At 41.2% G+C, this 14,385-nt stretch overlaps 1 protein-coding gene across 2 annotated transcripts in view; it reads left to right on the forward strand.

Annotated features, from left to right (window-relative positions):
- The window catches only part of Smad2 (SMAD family member 2), a 78,240-nt gene extending 75,406 nt beyond the window's left edge, over positions 1-2,834 (forward strand). For both annotated transcript variants that reach the window (XM_036204927.1, XM_036204928.1), the window contains one exon: positions 1,684-2,834. In XM_036204927.1, the coding sequence (XP_036060820.1) occupies positions 1,684-1,807 (124 nt within the window). In that variant the 3' untranslated portion in view covers positions 1,808-2,834. The remainder of the gene's footprint in view (positions 1-1,683) is intronic.
- The last annotated feature ends 11,551 nt before the right edge of the window (positions 2,835-14,385 follow it).

Here is a 14,385-nt window from a genome sequence, read left to right on the forward strand (position 1 = left end):
GCTTAGAATGGCTTGTGCTCTAGATTCTAGAAGATGCATGTAGAATTCAGGAGATGGGAGAGGACAGTGTGAGAAACTAATTCTGATAGCAGAGTAGCAGTTTGATTAGAAATAGAATAGAAATAAAACTGGACAGTTAAGTTGAGATCTGCTGAGTTGTGGTGTCCCTCACCTGTGGTCTCACTGTGCATTCTCCCAGTCAGCAGATGTTAGTGTACTGTACCTCCCAGCCTGCTGCCCATGCAGGCATAACAGAACTTCTCAGGCATGGAAATTCAGATGCCTATTCCTTAAAGTTGGCTAGAGCAGACTGAAAATCAAGGATCTAGTGAGGCAGTGATACCATGTGTTTGTTTCAGAGCACTATATACATGCTTGGATATATATTGTGCCCCCCCCCCCGTGTTTTTAATTATATGTATATATCTTGTGTATATATGGATCTATGCGTGTGTGAGTGCAGGTGCCTGTGAAATAGAGGTGTTAGCTGAATTTACAGGTGTAAGCTGGAGTTACAGGTGTTTATGAGTTGCCAGATGCCAGTGATGGGAACTGAACTCAGTCCTCTAAAAGAGCAGGTGCACACTTGTTAACTGCCTAGCCATCTCCTTGGACATCCAGTCCTAAATGCTATTGGGCATGAATTGTTTACAACTGGAGAGCTGATGATAACCTTTTATCATGACTTAAGTATGTCTTGTTGAAGAAGCAAAAGTAAATGTATTGACTGATACTTTGTAGAAAATAAGATAGAGCTAAATCCAATGTCTAAGACTAGAGCAGCAGAATGTTCTGTGATCCAGGGAATAGGCAATGGCCCCTTTGTTAAAGTACCAGAAGGTTTTAGTTTTGCTTTTTCAACAAGAAGCCTGAGGGATGTTGCTGACAAGGGTGTTGCTCATTATGTGTCTAAAGAAAAGTTAGCTCCAGGTCTTTAACATTGTGTGGCAAGGATTTAGCTTGAGTCAGCAGACTTTTAAATTTGAATCTTTTTTTTGTTGTTGTTGTTTTTGGACTTAGACTTCATTTGATAATGTAAGAGTAGGGTGATCAAATGTGTCCATTTCCTTGAGGCAATCTTTCCTGGTTTACAGCTCTCCTCTTAACCTCACTAATAGTAGTACCTACATTCTCTCTCATAAGCACCCCTGAGTATGCTAATTTAACTTCAGAAGGAAAGGGTGTTTTTGTAAATCTTTCAAAAAGATGAAATTCTAAGGGGATGGCTCAGTTGGTAAAAGCCCTTGTTATGGAAGAATAAGGACTTGAGGCTGATCTCTAGCACTGAGAAGACATGGCTGTGTGTGTCTGTAACCTCAGAATGGGATGGTATTAGGGGGACACATGGATCCTAGAAACTTGCTGGTCAGCCATTCTAGCCAGCATAGGGAGGTTCAGATTCAGTGAGTGACCCTAACTCAAGGGGACAACTGGGGAGGACATCCACACATACAACCCTTTTGGCCTCTGCATGCACCTGTCCACATACATGTGCATACATGTGCCACACATGAATAAATATAGTTTTTGACACAGGACAAAACTCATTAGATAATTTTAGCAGTAAAAATTATTTTTAAACTAATAATTAGATATATAAAATTAATAGTTATTCTAAAAAAATGATTTTTATTATATACAGCCTTTTAATTTCCTAATTGTTTTTTGTGTTCTTTCAAATAGGAGGCAGACAGTAACAAGTACTCCTTGCTGGATTGAACTTCATCTGAATGGCCCTTTGCAGTGGTTGGACAAAGTATTAACTCAGATGGGATCCCCTTCAGTGCGATGCTCGAGCATGTCATAAAGTCCAGCACCAGTCAAGTCCATCAAAAGACTTCATGTAACAACTCTTCTGTCATAGTATTTGTGTATGATCCCGTGGACTCTTTGCTATCCAAAAATTCCAGAGTGAAAACAGCACTTGAGGTCTCACCAGTTAAAGCACCTTGTGGAATCTGTTTCCTATGTTTGAATATTAGATGGGAAAATTAGTGTCTAGAAATGCCCTCCCCTAAGGGGGAAGAGATGACTTAAAAGACTCAGTGATGTCTTGCTGGGCATAAGACAGTGTCCCAAAGGTTATTAATAACAGTAGTAGTTATGTGTACAGGTAATGTATCGAGACCCAGTATTGCAGTACTATGCTGTTTGTATACATTTTTAGTTTGCATAACTGAGGTGTGTGTGCTGCTTCTTGGTCTAGGCAAGCCTTTATAAAGTCACAGTACCTAATCTGTTGTCCCCACTTCTCCGTTATTTTTGTGTCTTTTTTAATATATAATATATATATATATATATATATATTAAGATTTTCAAATTATCATTTAGAAGCAGATTTTCCTTGTAGAAACTAATTTTTCTGCCTTTTACCAAAAATAAACAAACTTGGGGGAAGAAAAGCGGATTAACTTGGAAATCCTTGACCTTAATGTATCCATTGGATCTTAGCAATCATTCTTTCTGTGTGTTTATTTCCTGCTGAATTTCATTAGAAGGAAACCTTACTGGAAACTTCTGGAGTCTTCATCCCATTTCTGTTCTGATATAAAACAGTATAGTATAATGTCACTGTGGTGAGCAGCTGCACAGATGCCTGCTGGAGTAGTTAATCCTGGGTCCAGTGAAGGCTTGTGGAGAGTAAGTCTTGTCCTAGAACCAGACTTCAGCAGATGATAATGGACTTGTGTAAGCTGTTGGTCTATTGATGACTGTCATCTCAACACATGCACAGGTGGTGGTGTAATTATTTTCAGGGCTATTCTAGAATCACCTCAGTATGTGTTTCCTTCTTCCAAAGCCAGTCTAATAATAAAGAATCTTTCTGTAAGGCAGCTGACCTTCTGCCTCCTTTCACTTAACTACCAGATTGTATTACAAAAAGGACCTTTGGCAAATGTACTTGCTTTTGCAAATACATAGAGTGACACTGAGATGTGGTCAGTAGATAGGGGCCATCTGCTTTTAAAGTGTATTGTATGTAATTTATAAATAGAATGTTCTATTACCTAATTTCAAAGTTTTAATGATTGGGAGCTAAGCTGTTTATCAAGATTTTTAGCCTGTAGTTACCTGCAGCCTGAGCTGTTCTTGACCAACCCTGGGTATGTGGTCACTGACCTTTTCTGCTCTGCACTAAGGGGATTCCGGCTGTTCTGCCGCACACAACAGTCATTCATGTCCAGTCTTGACTCCCTTCTTGTTTGCAGCTCCATACAAATGGAAAATACTTCCTGATCTCCTTTTTGTAAATTTTCATATTTTTGCAGACAAATACCTTTGGTACTTACTCTTTGAAACCATAATCACATGTATGTACAGGTATCATTTTTGATGCTTTTCAACATTTGGTTTTCTATTTGATATTTCCCATTTTCCTATATTTGTGTGTGTATGTATATGTTCATGTAAATTTGGTATAGTAATTTTTTTATTCAAATATTTATTGTTCACCTGTTAATGTGCCATGAACTTTATTAACCTTTGGGTAAAGGTGAACAAGATAGCTCTAGTTCCTGCCTTTGCTGAGACAGCAGTTGACTTAACCTGTGCTCAAGTGTCTGTGTAGGAGGTAAACAGGGTACTGTCTAGAGAATGGCAGACAGGATGCTTCTGGTAGGACATTGGGAAGACATCTGGGAAAGCGGCGCTTGAGCTAACACCTAACACAAGGACGGAGCCATGTGAAGAGCTGAGGGAGATCGGAGATCAGCACTGCTGGGACAGCATCAAACCCAAAGGCCCAGGCTCACAGAGACTCACTATTAGACATGGTAATTCTATGCATACCTGCACACACCCAATCGTAAAGATGAGAATGGGTCTTCAGTGATCATTTGTTGACGTGGCACTGCTTTGGGATAGGCTGCTTGTCATCTCGCTATAGTCTAATCCTCAGATCTCTGTTGTGGAAATCTACTTACACCAGGTCAGTGCCACCTTAACAGCTCTTTTATGTAAAGATTCACCAGTATGGAAAGCTACTGTTTGCTCTGGACTTGTTGCTGCACACTGATTATCACTGCTTCTGCTGCCCATCTTGTGACAGAGGAAATATCCTGAGCATCATTGCTTCTGAGCCTGGTGGAGATAAGCACTGTAAACTGCCCTCATTGGATGTTTTCACAGACTGAAAACCTTGTGCTGTCGGGGGACAGTTGTGGCTGCAGAGGGCAGCTTTGAAAGTAGTGGGAGGTTATCAGACATGCTAACAGAGGGATGCCAACAGTGCACACAGCTCTGTGATTTGGGTTCAAGTGTAGGTTTTCTGTGCAGTGTGAAAGGTTTTCCCTTGAGACGTCCTGGTGTTGTGGAGCATGGATGTCACAGTGGAAGTCCTCATGTGAAGTGGTCAGTGCTCATGTTTGCTTTCCGCTGAGTGCTGTGGGCTTGCGTCACACTTTGTCTACCACGGTCTAGGTTTTGTTGATTTCCCCCACTTTGGTAGGGCTGGGATTTGTTCCAGATGATACCTGAGACCTCCTCTGGGTTGATTTGTCTTGATTTACGTTATCTGCATTATTTAGCATCTCGGCTCCACAGTAATTTGAAATCTGTTTTAACCAGGTTAGAAAATTTAACTGGATTAGGCCAGTCTTTGAAATACACTGAATTGGGCTCTGATTTAAAGATGCTTTCCTGCTAGAGTCTGAGCCACACCAGCTAACACTGACTACATTATGGTATACATTAGTCAGTCAGCCTCCCTCCCTCGAGTCGGGCTTAGTCCTGTGGGAGTTCCTGTTGCCTTCAGGGCCTATCACTTTGCCAGAAGGAATCTGCATGTGTTTTCTTGAGAGCTTAATCTTCTAATTCTGTACTTTTTTCTGTATTCTAGATGTATTTGCAGGTTGTTTAGTATCTAGGGTGGGTTTTTTAAAACCGTAAACAATATGCAATGTAGTGTAGTAGTCTAATTGGTTTGTTTTTAAGCTGTCAGATTCCCCTTCATTTCTTTACCTTCACGTTTGTTGTGCCTTTGTGATCAGTTCATCCAGACTGAGGCCCCGAGTGAAAGCAATCACGTTAGCAGGCTTTGCTAGTTGAAATCAAAGAAAGCAGATGCTCTTCCAAGAGCTGCCCACATGTGTCCAAGATTGTTAAGTACTTGGAAGAGTTAAGGGTCCTTTTTGCTGGAGGGTAGCTGGGCTGGTAATGGGGTATAAAGTACCATGAGACAATCTAGGATGGCCCTATTTGTCCCCTCAGTGCAACTTTCTCAAGTGTGTCTTCACAGGGCAAGCCAAGGGCCTTTCTTACGGTGGCTTAAGGCTTTGGTGACCTGATACACCCGCTCCTCATTCGTCTCTTCACGTCAGGTGCCACACTTGCCCCACCCCAGGCTCCCTTGATCCGGCCTCCCGTCAGCTGAGGTCTTTTGTGTCCACATCACTCCCCCGCCCCTTAGGACTGTGCACATCTGCAGGAAGCTAGCAGTCCTTGATCTGCTGTGCTAACCATGCAAGTGGCTCTGGAATTTTGCACCGTTAAATGACAAGCAACAAATTTTCAGATATTATTTATTATAATTTAGATGGTAACAGCATCTCATTCTTGTTTGGGGGCATTCTGAAGTGTCAGTTTTAGTACAGTCGGTGATGATGGTGTGTGGTCTTCAGAGAGACAGATCCCTGCTGTTAGTTCCTTTTCTCTTTTCAAGTCTCCTTGATTGTTTCATTTGTTCAGTCTACCTTTTATCTGAGGAGATTGGGAGACAGATTATTTCTTGGAACGTAATTTATGTACTTGCAGCCAGAAAATACTGAGTTAATCTCATGAATGCTTCTGTGATAAGACCTGGTTTCATGTTTGTGTGACTTCTTGATAGAGATTTTTATCTTGGGCAGTATAGCTAGCATGATATATATATATATATATATATATATATATATATAGATAGATAGATAGATAGATAGATAGATAGATATATATATATATATATATATATATATATATATATATATATATATATAAGAGCTGCCTCAAACCTTTTAAGTTTTCATATATATGTATGAATGTATACACACATATACCCTCAGAAAAAACGAACAGTGGTGTCATCTTAACAATGATGAGTGGTTGCATTGTTTAAATCTCAGATCCCAGTAAAGACATTCCTCATTTGCTTGTAGACATTATCCTCTGTTATCCATTATTACTCCATCCGTGTATTTAAAATGAAGTCTACCACAGTCCAATTTGACAGTTCAGCTGGTATGCTGATGTTTAGGTACTGTGGTAAAAGTCATGGCAAGTTCATTACCACCCGTAAAGCTTTCTTAGTCCTCTTCCCTAATCTGTACACCCAGTGCTGAGGGTTGACTTTAGAATAATGTGGCAGCTTGTTCATTTGTTTCTCCCATGAGACTGCTGCTGCAGAGACAGGAATTGTATCACTACGAGGTCAAGCTCTCTGTACCTAGTGCTCGCCTAAATGAAGGTGGTTCAGGCCTGACTGTCCAGCCTGTGGTCAATAGAAGTGATTTTCTAAGGCTTCTGGGCCTCTGTACACTAACACCTCAGTGTCCTTGGCTTGCTCCTGTGAGTCATAGAGTGGACCCAGAGTCTCACAAATGCTTGAGATGTAGGATCCCTGGGAAGAAGGGATGGTAGAAGTGAGATGGGCTCAGTAATGCTATACATGGGATGATGAACTTTTTTTATTTTGTTTTGTTTTGTTTTTTGAGAAAAATAATGACCTGCCTTTTCTTTCTCTTTTTAGTTTTTTTTAATGATTTATTTTTATTTCATGCACATTGGTTTGCCTGTATGAGGGTGTTGGATCCCTTGGAACTAGACTGGAGTTACACACAGTTGTGAACTGCCATGTGGGTGCTGGGAATTGAATCCGGGTCCTCTGGAAGAGCAGCCAGTGCTCTTAACCACTGAGCCATCTCTCCAACCCCCAACCTTCTGCCTTCTTAAAAAACAACAACAACAACAACATCAAAAACTCTAAAAAAATTTTTGGTTCACTATTTTTGGGTGGAAGATAAGAATTTGCTCCCCAGTTCTGACTTAATCATTAAACAATCAAATCCACAATGTAATTTTTTAAGAACAAATGTAAAGCTTTAGAGTTATGGAAAACACACTGATGATTCCACTTCCCTTCCAGCTGTGGCTTTAAGGTTCCTGGCTGGTCACAGTGTTAGTCACTCGATGACTGCCATTAATAAAGGCTGTACTAAGTTGTACCCTTTGCAGTATTATAGCAGAGGGTTGGCTTTGGGAGCGAGAACATGTCTCTCTGCCACTCTCAGTGTTGACATCTGAGGACAGATGTGGCTCAGAAACAGGCTGCAGAGGGACAGTGCTTGGGTGGTGCGTGTTTACCCTCACCTCAGGAGTGTAGTCCATAGAAGTTTACAGGTAGTGGTTTCAATCAGGAGAAGAATTAAATGTAGCATTTGGGTAACATGCATGAATTCTTAATTTAAAAGTAACCAATTTTTGGAAAGCACTAGGTTCAACCTCTGGCCTGTGAATTTACCCACGTTTGTGTACACATGCATACCCAACCTATTTCTTGGCAAAATGCAGATTGGACACACATTTGACCAGCTTTACCTCAAACTCCATTTATGCTTTTCTTGATCCTAATGTTTAAGGCATAAGTATTTGACTCTTTTTTTATTGGTGGCAGCGATCTATAAAACTCTAAACTTCTTAGTGGGCTAAACCAAGAGAACCCACAGTAACTAGGGCTGCAGCTTTGCAGGAAGCCAAATCGAAAAGCACCAGAGAGTGCTGGTGCTCCCTGCCCCCAAGGCCAGGCTTCCTGAGAGCACAGTACACAGCAGCATGACTTGCGATCTTTGCTAGTACTGTCCGTTGGCTGTCTTCATGCATGAAACAAGAATGTGGGAATGGCTGGCCTTGAAGGTTTTCACATGTTAAAAGGATATAAGGAGGTACGAGAAACTGGAATATTAATTTAGCTCAGAAAATCTCAGCATACGCTAAGATACTATGTAACTGGACAGGGCAGGAGACTCTTAGGACGTCTTGTCTGAAAATGAGTTTCAAGACTATAAAGTCTGGTGTACTACTGCTAGATGTTAACTAACCTTAAGATAGTTCTGGGTTTCTAGCAGTTTAGCCAGTTTGGAGGAAGTAGCTGTTAGCAAGAGAACTAAAAGCCTGATGTCCTTAAGGAGCCTTATGTACTTGGAAATTCTTTTCTCTAGGTGTGCTTAGGGAAGGTGACCAGCTCTGCCATGCCCCAGACAAGTGTCCCAGATGTGCAAGGCTTGGTGCTAAACCAAAGTAAGTCCCAGGGGTCCTGGGAAGAGTTGTCCACCTTAGGTATCCTCAGGATTTATTCTCATATTAATGTCATTAAAAGTGATACTGCAGTGGGTTGCCTCATGACTGTCAATATTTCCAGGATTGACCTATGTGCCCTCTAATCACTTATTACTATGAATGCAATCTAAGATTTCCAATAAATAACAAAAGTAGCAAACAGAGTTGGTTGGAAAAGAGAAATGGAAACAGAAAAATGTAAAGAGGCAACTAGACAACTATGGATCTGTGTAGGTGTGAGTACATTTTGTGTCCTTATGAGGTGTAACATGGAAACAATGTAAGTATAGATTTCCTCTCATTGGGGAAAACATGGTCTTTGATGCTTGGGCTGTTCCCAGTCTGTCCTGCTCAAGAAGCCAGAATGTAATACTGTGTTTCTTTTTGGTGAATGTTGTCTTAAAATTACTTAAATGTGTCAGCCAAAAGCAGGTGAAATAATTAGTGTCTTGACAGAGTTTGCTCTCAAGTCTTACGTCCTCCTGCTCTCAAGGTGCTTGCCAGCTAGACTGAGCGTGGGATCCAAGGGTTTTCTAAGATGCTGTAGACTTGGTGTAATGTAGTATGGCCGACGTGAATCCTGTGCTGTTTTCTGGTAATCCTCCGTGGCTGATCTCTACGCACTGTGATGGAGATGTTAAGTGTGTTACTTGTAAGCCTTCTCCTTAACATTGTCAGACAATGACGTGGGGTTTGTTTTTTTAATTGAACAATGAGCTGAGGCTTTATTACAGGTGGTTTCAAGTTAAAATTGTGAAATACTTATTTCCCATCCACACCAAATATTTAGTCTATTTAATGTATTAAAGAAAAGTTCTGCTTAAGAAAATGTTGCCTAAATGTTCTGTGATTTCTGGTCAATTTTTATACAGCTCTGTGTGCATTCCCTTTCTACCTTTGCTCTCTACCTGTGTGAACAGTACTGTTGCCATTGGAAGGTGGTCAGTTTTCCTAGAATTAAAAGAAACATTGGAGTTATTTTCCATGTCATGGGATCAGATTTGTTTTGTTTTTGGTATAAGGTGGTTTTTTTCCTGAGGTGATTATATTTTGGTATCTACTGTCTAAACTGTGTGAATACAAAAAAGTGTGGATTTTACATACACAGGTGTGATCTTAAGAGTATGTGTGTATATATATTTTTTAATTGTGACACAAACTTACCTTGTCCCTTTCTCAGAGGTTGGTCCTGCTTACCCAAAATACACTGCACAGTACTAGTTACACATTTTAATATCAGTTTGCCTGTGGCAAATTGGTGATCATAGGTAACATTTACATTTTAAACAAAAATGGTGAAATTCAAGTTCACCCTGAAAGTACACTTAACCAAAAAAAAAAAACCAAAAACATAACTCTGTGTGTCTGTCTGTCTGTCTGTCTGTGTGCGAATGCTCAGGTTTCTGTTTTGTTTTTTTTAAAGACCTCCCTCATTGAAAAGTACTAGAGATGCTAATCTTATATCATGATAATGATGGAGTAAATGAGAAGCATTCTGGTTGAGCCATATTTCCAGTGGCTGAGTCTGTGTTTCTCACTTGGGGACATTGTGCACGTCATTTTAACCATACTTTAGGTCAAGAAAACGGGCCCGAAAAGCTGAGGTGCACAACTTTGTTTGGCATTGAACAGCCCAAGCATTAATATAGTTCAACCCTTTTTTATTGGGGGAAAACTTATACTGGTTTACTATTAAAATTGCTGTAGTCACCGGGCGGCGGTGGCACATGCCTTTAATCCCAGCACTTGGAAGGCAGAGGCAGGCGGATCTCTTGAGTTCAAGGCCAGCCTGGTCTACAGAGTGAGTTCCAGGACATGCACCGAAACTACACAGAGAAACCCTGTCCCGGGGAAAAAAATTGCTGTAGCATCTAACTATTAACAGTGTAAAAGATACTTGCTAATCTTGCAACAGCTCTTGAGGTAACATGACTGTGGAGTGACCCTCCCAACCTTAGGACCCCTGTTGACCAGCCTTCTGTACTGCTGGTTCCCTGGAGACCATGTGGCCATGTTGTGTATAAAGGGGCAGAAGAACATGGAGAACCATTAAGCTATATATTTGGGCGCTTTCTACTTGCACATCCCTCCTTTCTGCCATGTAAATTGAATTCCTTCAGTATAGGAAGCCAGAAGTATGCATAGGTTGATGTCATCTGGTGAAACTATTGTTGAATACCACACATGTCCAAGAGGTGGGGTGAAGACTGCATTAGCTGTTAGGCATATACTAGGGGGTCTGGCAAGAGGACTCAATAGGTAACAGCCTCTCCTGTGCAAACCTAGACCTGAACTCGTTCTGTCCCCAACTCATGAAGGTGAAAAGAACTGACGACCGTTGTCCTCTGACTGCCGCATGTGCCCACACTTAGACCACACAGAGAATAAGAACTGGGGAGCACTGTGGTTTTACCCCTTCCCTTCCGCCATTCCTCTGGGCTCCTTCCCATCATCTCATGGGCTCCAGCTTCATTTTTGACAGACTTATTTTCACCAAAATAATATAAAAGTCCTCCTACAATTGAGAAGGTCACAGATTGGAATCTCTTCTTCAGTGAATAGTTGTGTGGATATTTGTAAAAATCCTTTAACTGACCATTTTGTTGAAAAAAAGGTTCATGCCACATTGCACATATTAGGACTATAGTATTTGCATTCTTAAACACATTTACTCTTTTTTTTTGGGGGGGGGGGAGCTGAGGATCGAACTCAGGGCCTTGTGCTTGCTAGGCAAGCGCTCTACCACTGAGCTAAATCCCCAACCCTCTCTTAAACACATTTAATAGACATCAAGGTCATTGAGTCTGGCTTCAACTAGTACAAGGGTAAATCAGTGATAGACCAACCATTTTTCTGGTGAAGCTTGGGGGTAGAATGTTAGCATAATAGTAAGTAGAATTTGAGATTGTAACCTGGCAAGTGGTTTTGGGGTTTTTTTGTTGTTGTTTTGTCTCTCTCTGCCTCATAATACTGTTTATTACTATAAAAGTTGTAAAATTGAAAAGAGATGTGATCCCAGAGCAAAGAAAAGGTATTTCTGAACAACACATGGTTCAGGAAGTAGATTGTGAGTGCATTGTTAAGGAATCATTCAATTTAGGAAGTGACTTGAAGTTGGTCAGCATGAGGTCTTGGAACAAACCTTGTACAGTGACCATGCAAGAAACTCAGACATTACTTACTAAGCGGCCATTGGAGGTGCTGAGCACAAGACTAAGGCCACAAGCTACCATAAAGACCACAGACGGCTCATTAGTTTGTGAGCTGAGACTGCGGCTGAGCAGTCAGGAACAAGACCATGAGGGACGTCAGCTGAGGATGGGGTGCTCTGGGGTGCAGTATGCTACATTACACCTGTAGCCTCTATGCATGTGAAAGTGCTAATTGTTGATTTGCATGGCTAAAATTTGTTAGGGAACTCTGAGATTGAGTGCTGCCTGTGTGTTTGATGGTAGCAAATTGCCAGTCTTTAACCAGTTGCCTAACAGCAGTTTGCTATGGAGGCCATGCTTGGTGAACTTCAGCTTGAGGTTTATGTCCTCTGCTTTAAAATGTACATTTTCACGAGAGATCTTGTCTCCATTGGCTTGTTATTGGCTGTATTTAATCGCACTGCATCATGTAAGTGACATGTTTGTGCATATGACTCACTTTTAAGCGGTTATTTGCATAAAAATAGGCTTCAGTGGAAAAGTGAAGATTAAAATGAGCCCGTTTACCATTGGAATAAAATGTTTTAGTAGGAATGTCTAGCTTGCCAGTTTCTGTTGGAAGTTTTACCTAGTTACTTCATTTCAACTTTGAAGCCAAGCTCTTGTGTATGGCATTTTAGAACACTCTTGGTCATCCATGAACACATTCTGTAAGGAACTGAATTTTGTAGAATTAATTGAATGCTTTCATCTGTAACAGAATTAGTGGCCTGTAAAGCACTGTGGTGTCTTGCAATGCTCTGCAGTTGTTAAAGGAGGAACTTTATTACAGGCTACCTGCTAAGGGGAGCAAGAGGCATAGAAAAATACTATTTCCAAAGTGAAAATCACTGATAACGGTACATTTTAATTTTTAATTAAAGCATTTTATCCCCCATCCTGTTATTCTACTTCCCCACTATTTAAGGTTGAAATGAAACCAAATACAGCTGAATAAAATTAGCTAGACTTTAAATTTTGGTGCTCAGCATTTGTAACAATTTATGCATAGCATAGTACAGTTTTATTTGCCAGAATGTCAACCTCCTCCTCTGACCGGTCGGCTTCCACTTTTTTACAGTTGTTACCCCCCCCCCCCTTAATTAAAGCCTTAGAAAAACCCATTACCATAAAATACGGAATCGCTGATACTTGCTAAGTACAGAAATGACAGGAGAGTGAGATTACCATCAAAAGTGAACGGGTGTTTGTGTGTCCCAAACTTTCCCAGTTTAATATCTGACCATTGCAACAGTGCATGGTGTGTCTTTACTCCATCGTGGCCACTGAGGGTAGCAATTCTTATATGCTTGATACAGTGACTGGTTGGGAAGGTTTGAACATAAAGTCCTTCAAGTTTATGGGTCTTGGTGGGTGGATCTGTATGATTTACAAATGTTCTGAGTGTTTCTCAACAGAAACAGCAGCATCTAAAGGCTGTTTAACCAAGAACACAGGATGGAATGCTTGAAGAAAATCATGCTGTAATGATCACTATCTTCAATGATTGTACGAATCTCAACAGCCTGCTTCAGCCTTCAGAGCTTTAGAATATTGTGATGGTTGAAGTGTGGTCCTGATTAGTCTTAATAAAATCCTGGAGTCAAATACTGAGGGTGAAAGCTGAAAGATCAGAGAAGCAGAGCAGCAGCCACTAGAAACTTCTTACCTCTTTTAGACTGGTTCAATCTCGTGAAGCCTGGGGTAGCCTTGAACTCCTGATCCTCCTGCTCCCTTCTTCCAAATTCTGGGATTAAAGATGTGTGGCACCACTGCCTGGCCTCTATGGTTATCTAGTGGCTAGCTCTGCTCTCTGATCTCCAGGCAAACTTTATTTATCAGAACACAAAATAGCATACAACAGATAGTTGTAAGCCTTGGTTGACATTTCCCATGTAGTTTAAAAAGAAACTTAGGATCAGAGGTCTGATTGTGCCTATTTCTGTGATTAAATTGTTTCATTACTGTCTTCAATTTCCCTGTTTCCTTAATTCTCTCATAGTGGGGTATTGATTTTGAAAATGGTTAAGGCGGTAAAATAAGTATTCAAACTCTGAACACAGCATGGAGTCAGTGTACTAGTCACTGAATCTTCACTGTAAAATGAGGGGAGACAGTCACTGAATGCCAAACTTGGAAGAAGGTATTGCAACCACAAAACCTCATAGCAAACATCAGTTATGCAGCAGCATTCTGCTTATGGGCAAGGCCTGTGATTACCCTGGGTGGCTAGAACAGTCTTGCCTACTTGGCCATACTATGGCCTCGGTTAGTAGGGCGTTGCATTTTCCCTTGTATACTTTGTCCTCTGTCACTAGTGCACTCTTGGGGATGGGTGACCACACCCAGTCCACAGGGCCATCAAGTCTACATGATCCATGCTGACCAGCACTGGTCAAATGTGAGACAGGTCAGGTACACAGCAGAAAGTGACCACACCCAGTCCACAGGGCCATCAAGTCTACATGATCCATGCTGACCAGCACTGGTCAAATGTGAGACAGGTCAGGTACACAGCAGAAAGTGCCACATTTCTGAGTTGAACAAAGAGTGGAGAAAGTCACAAAGAATGTGGAAGTTGGGGCCTTGCATTGCACGAATTCTAAATGATCTTAGTAAAAACCCGGAGCCAGATGTTGGGTATATATATGCTAAAGGAACAGAGAGACAAACAAGCCACAGCCACTTCTCACCTCAACAACTCAGCCGATCCTATCTCCATGAATCCTCAGACTGAATGCTTGCTCCTGAGTCCTCCTCAGAAAGGCCTTGTATACTTGCTCCACCCAGCCATAACTTCCTGTTTCAACCTTTCTAGTACTGGGATTAATGGCATGCGTGATTCCCAAACACTGGTAGCAAAGGCGTGAGATCTCAAGTACTGGGG

This window comes from Onychomys torridus, chromosome 13 (genome assembly GCF_903995425.1).
Source record: "Onychomys torridus chromosome 13, mOncTor1.1, whole genome shotgun sequence".
NCBI classification, from domain to species: domain Eukaryota; kingdom Metazoa; phylum Chordata; class Mammalia; order Rodentia; family Cricetidae; genus Onychomys; species Onychomys torridus.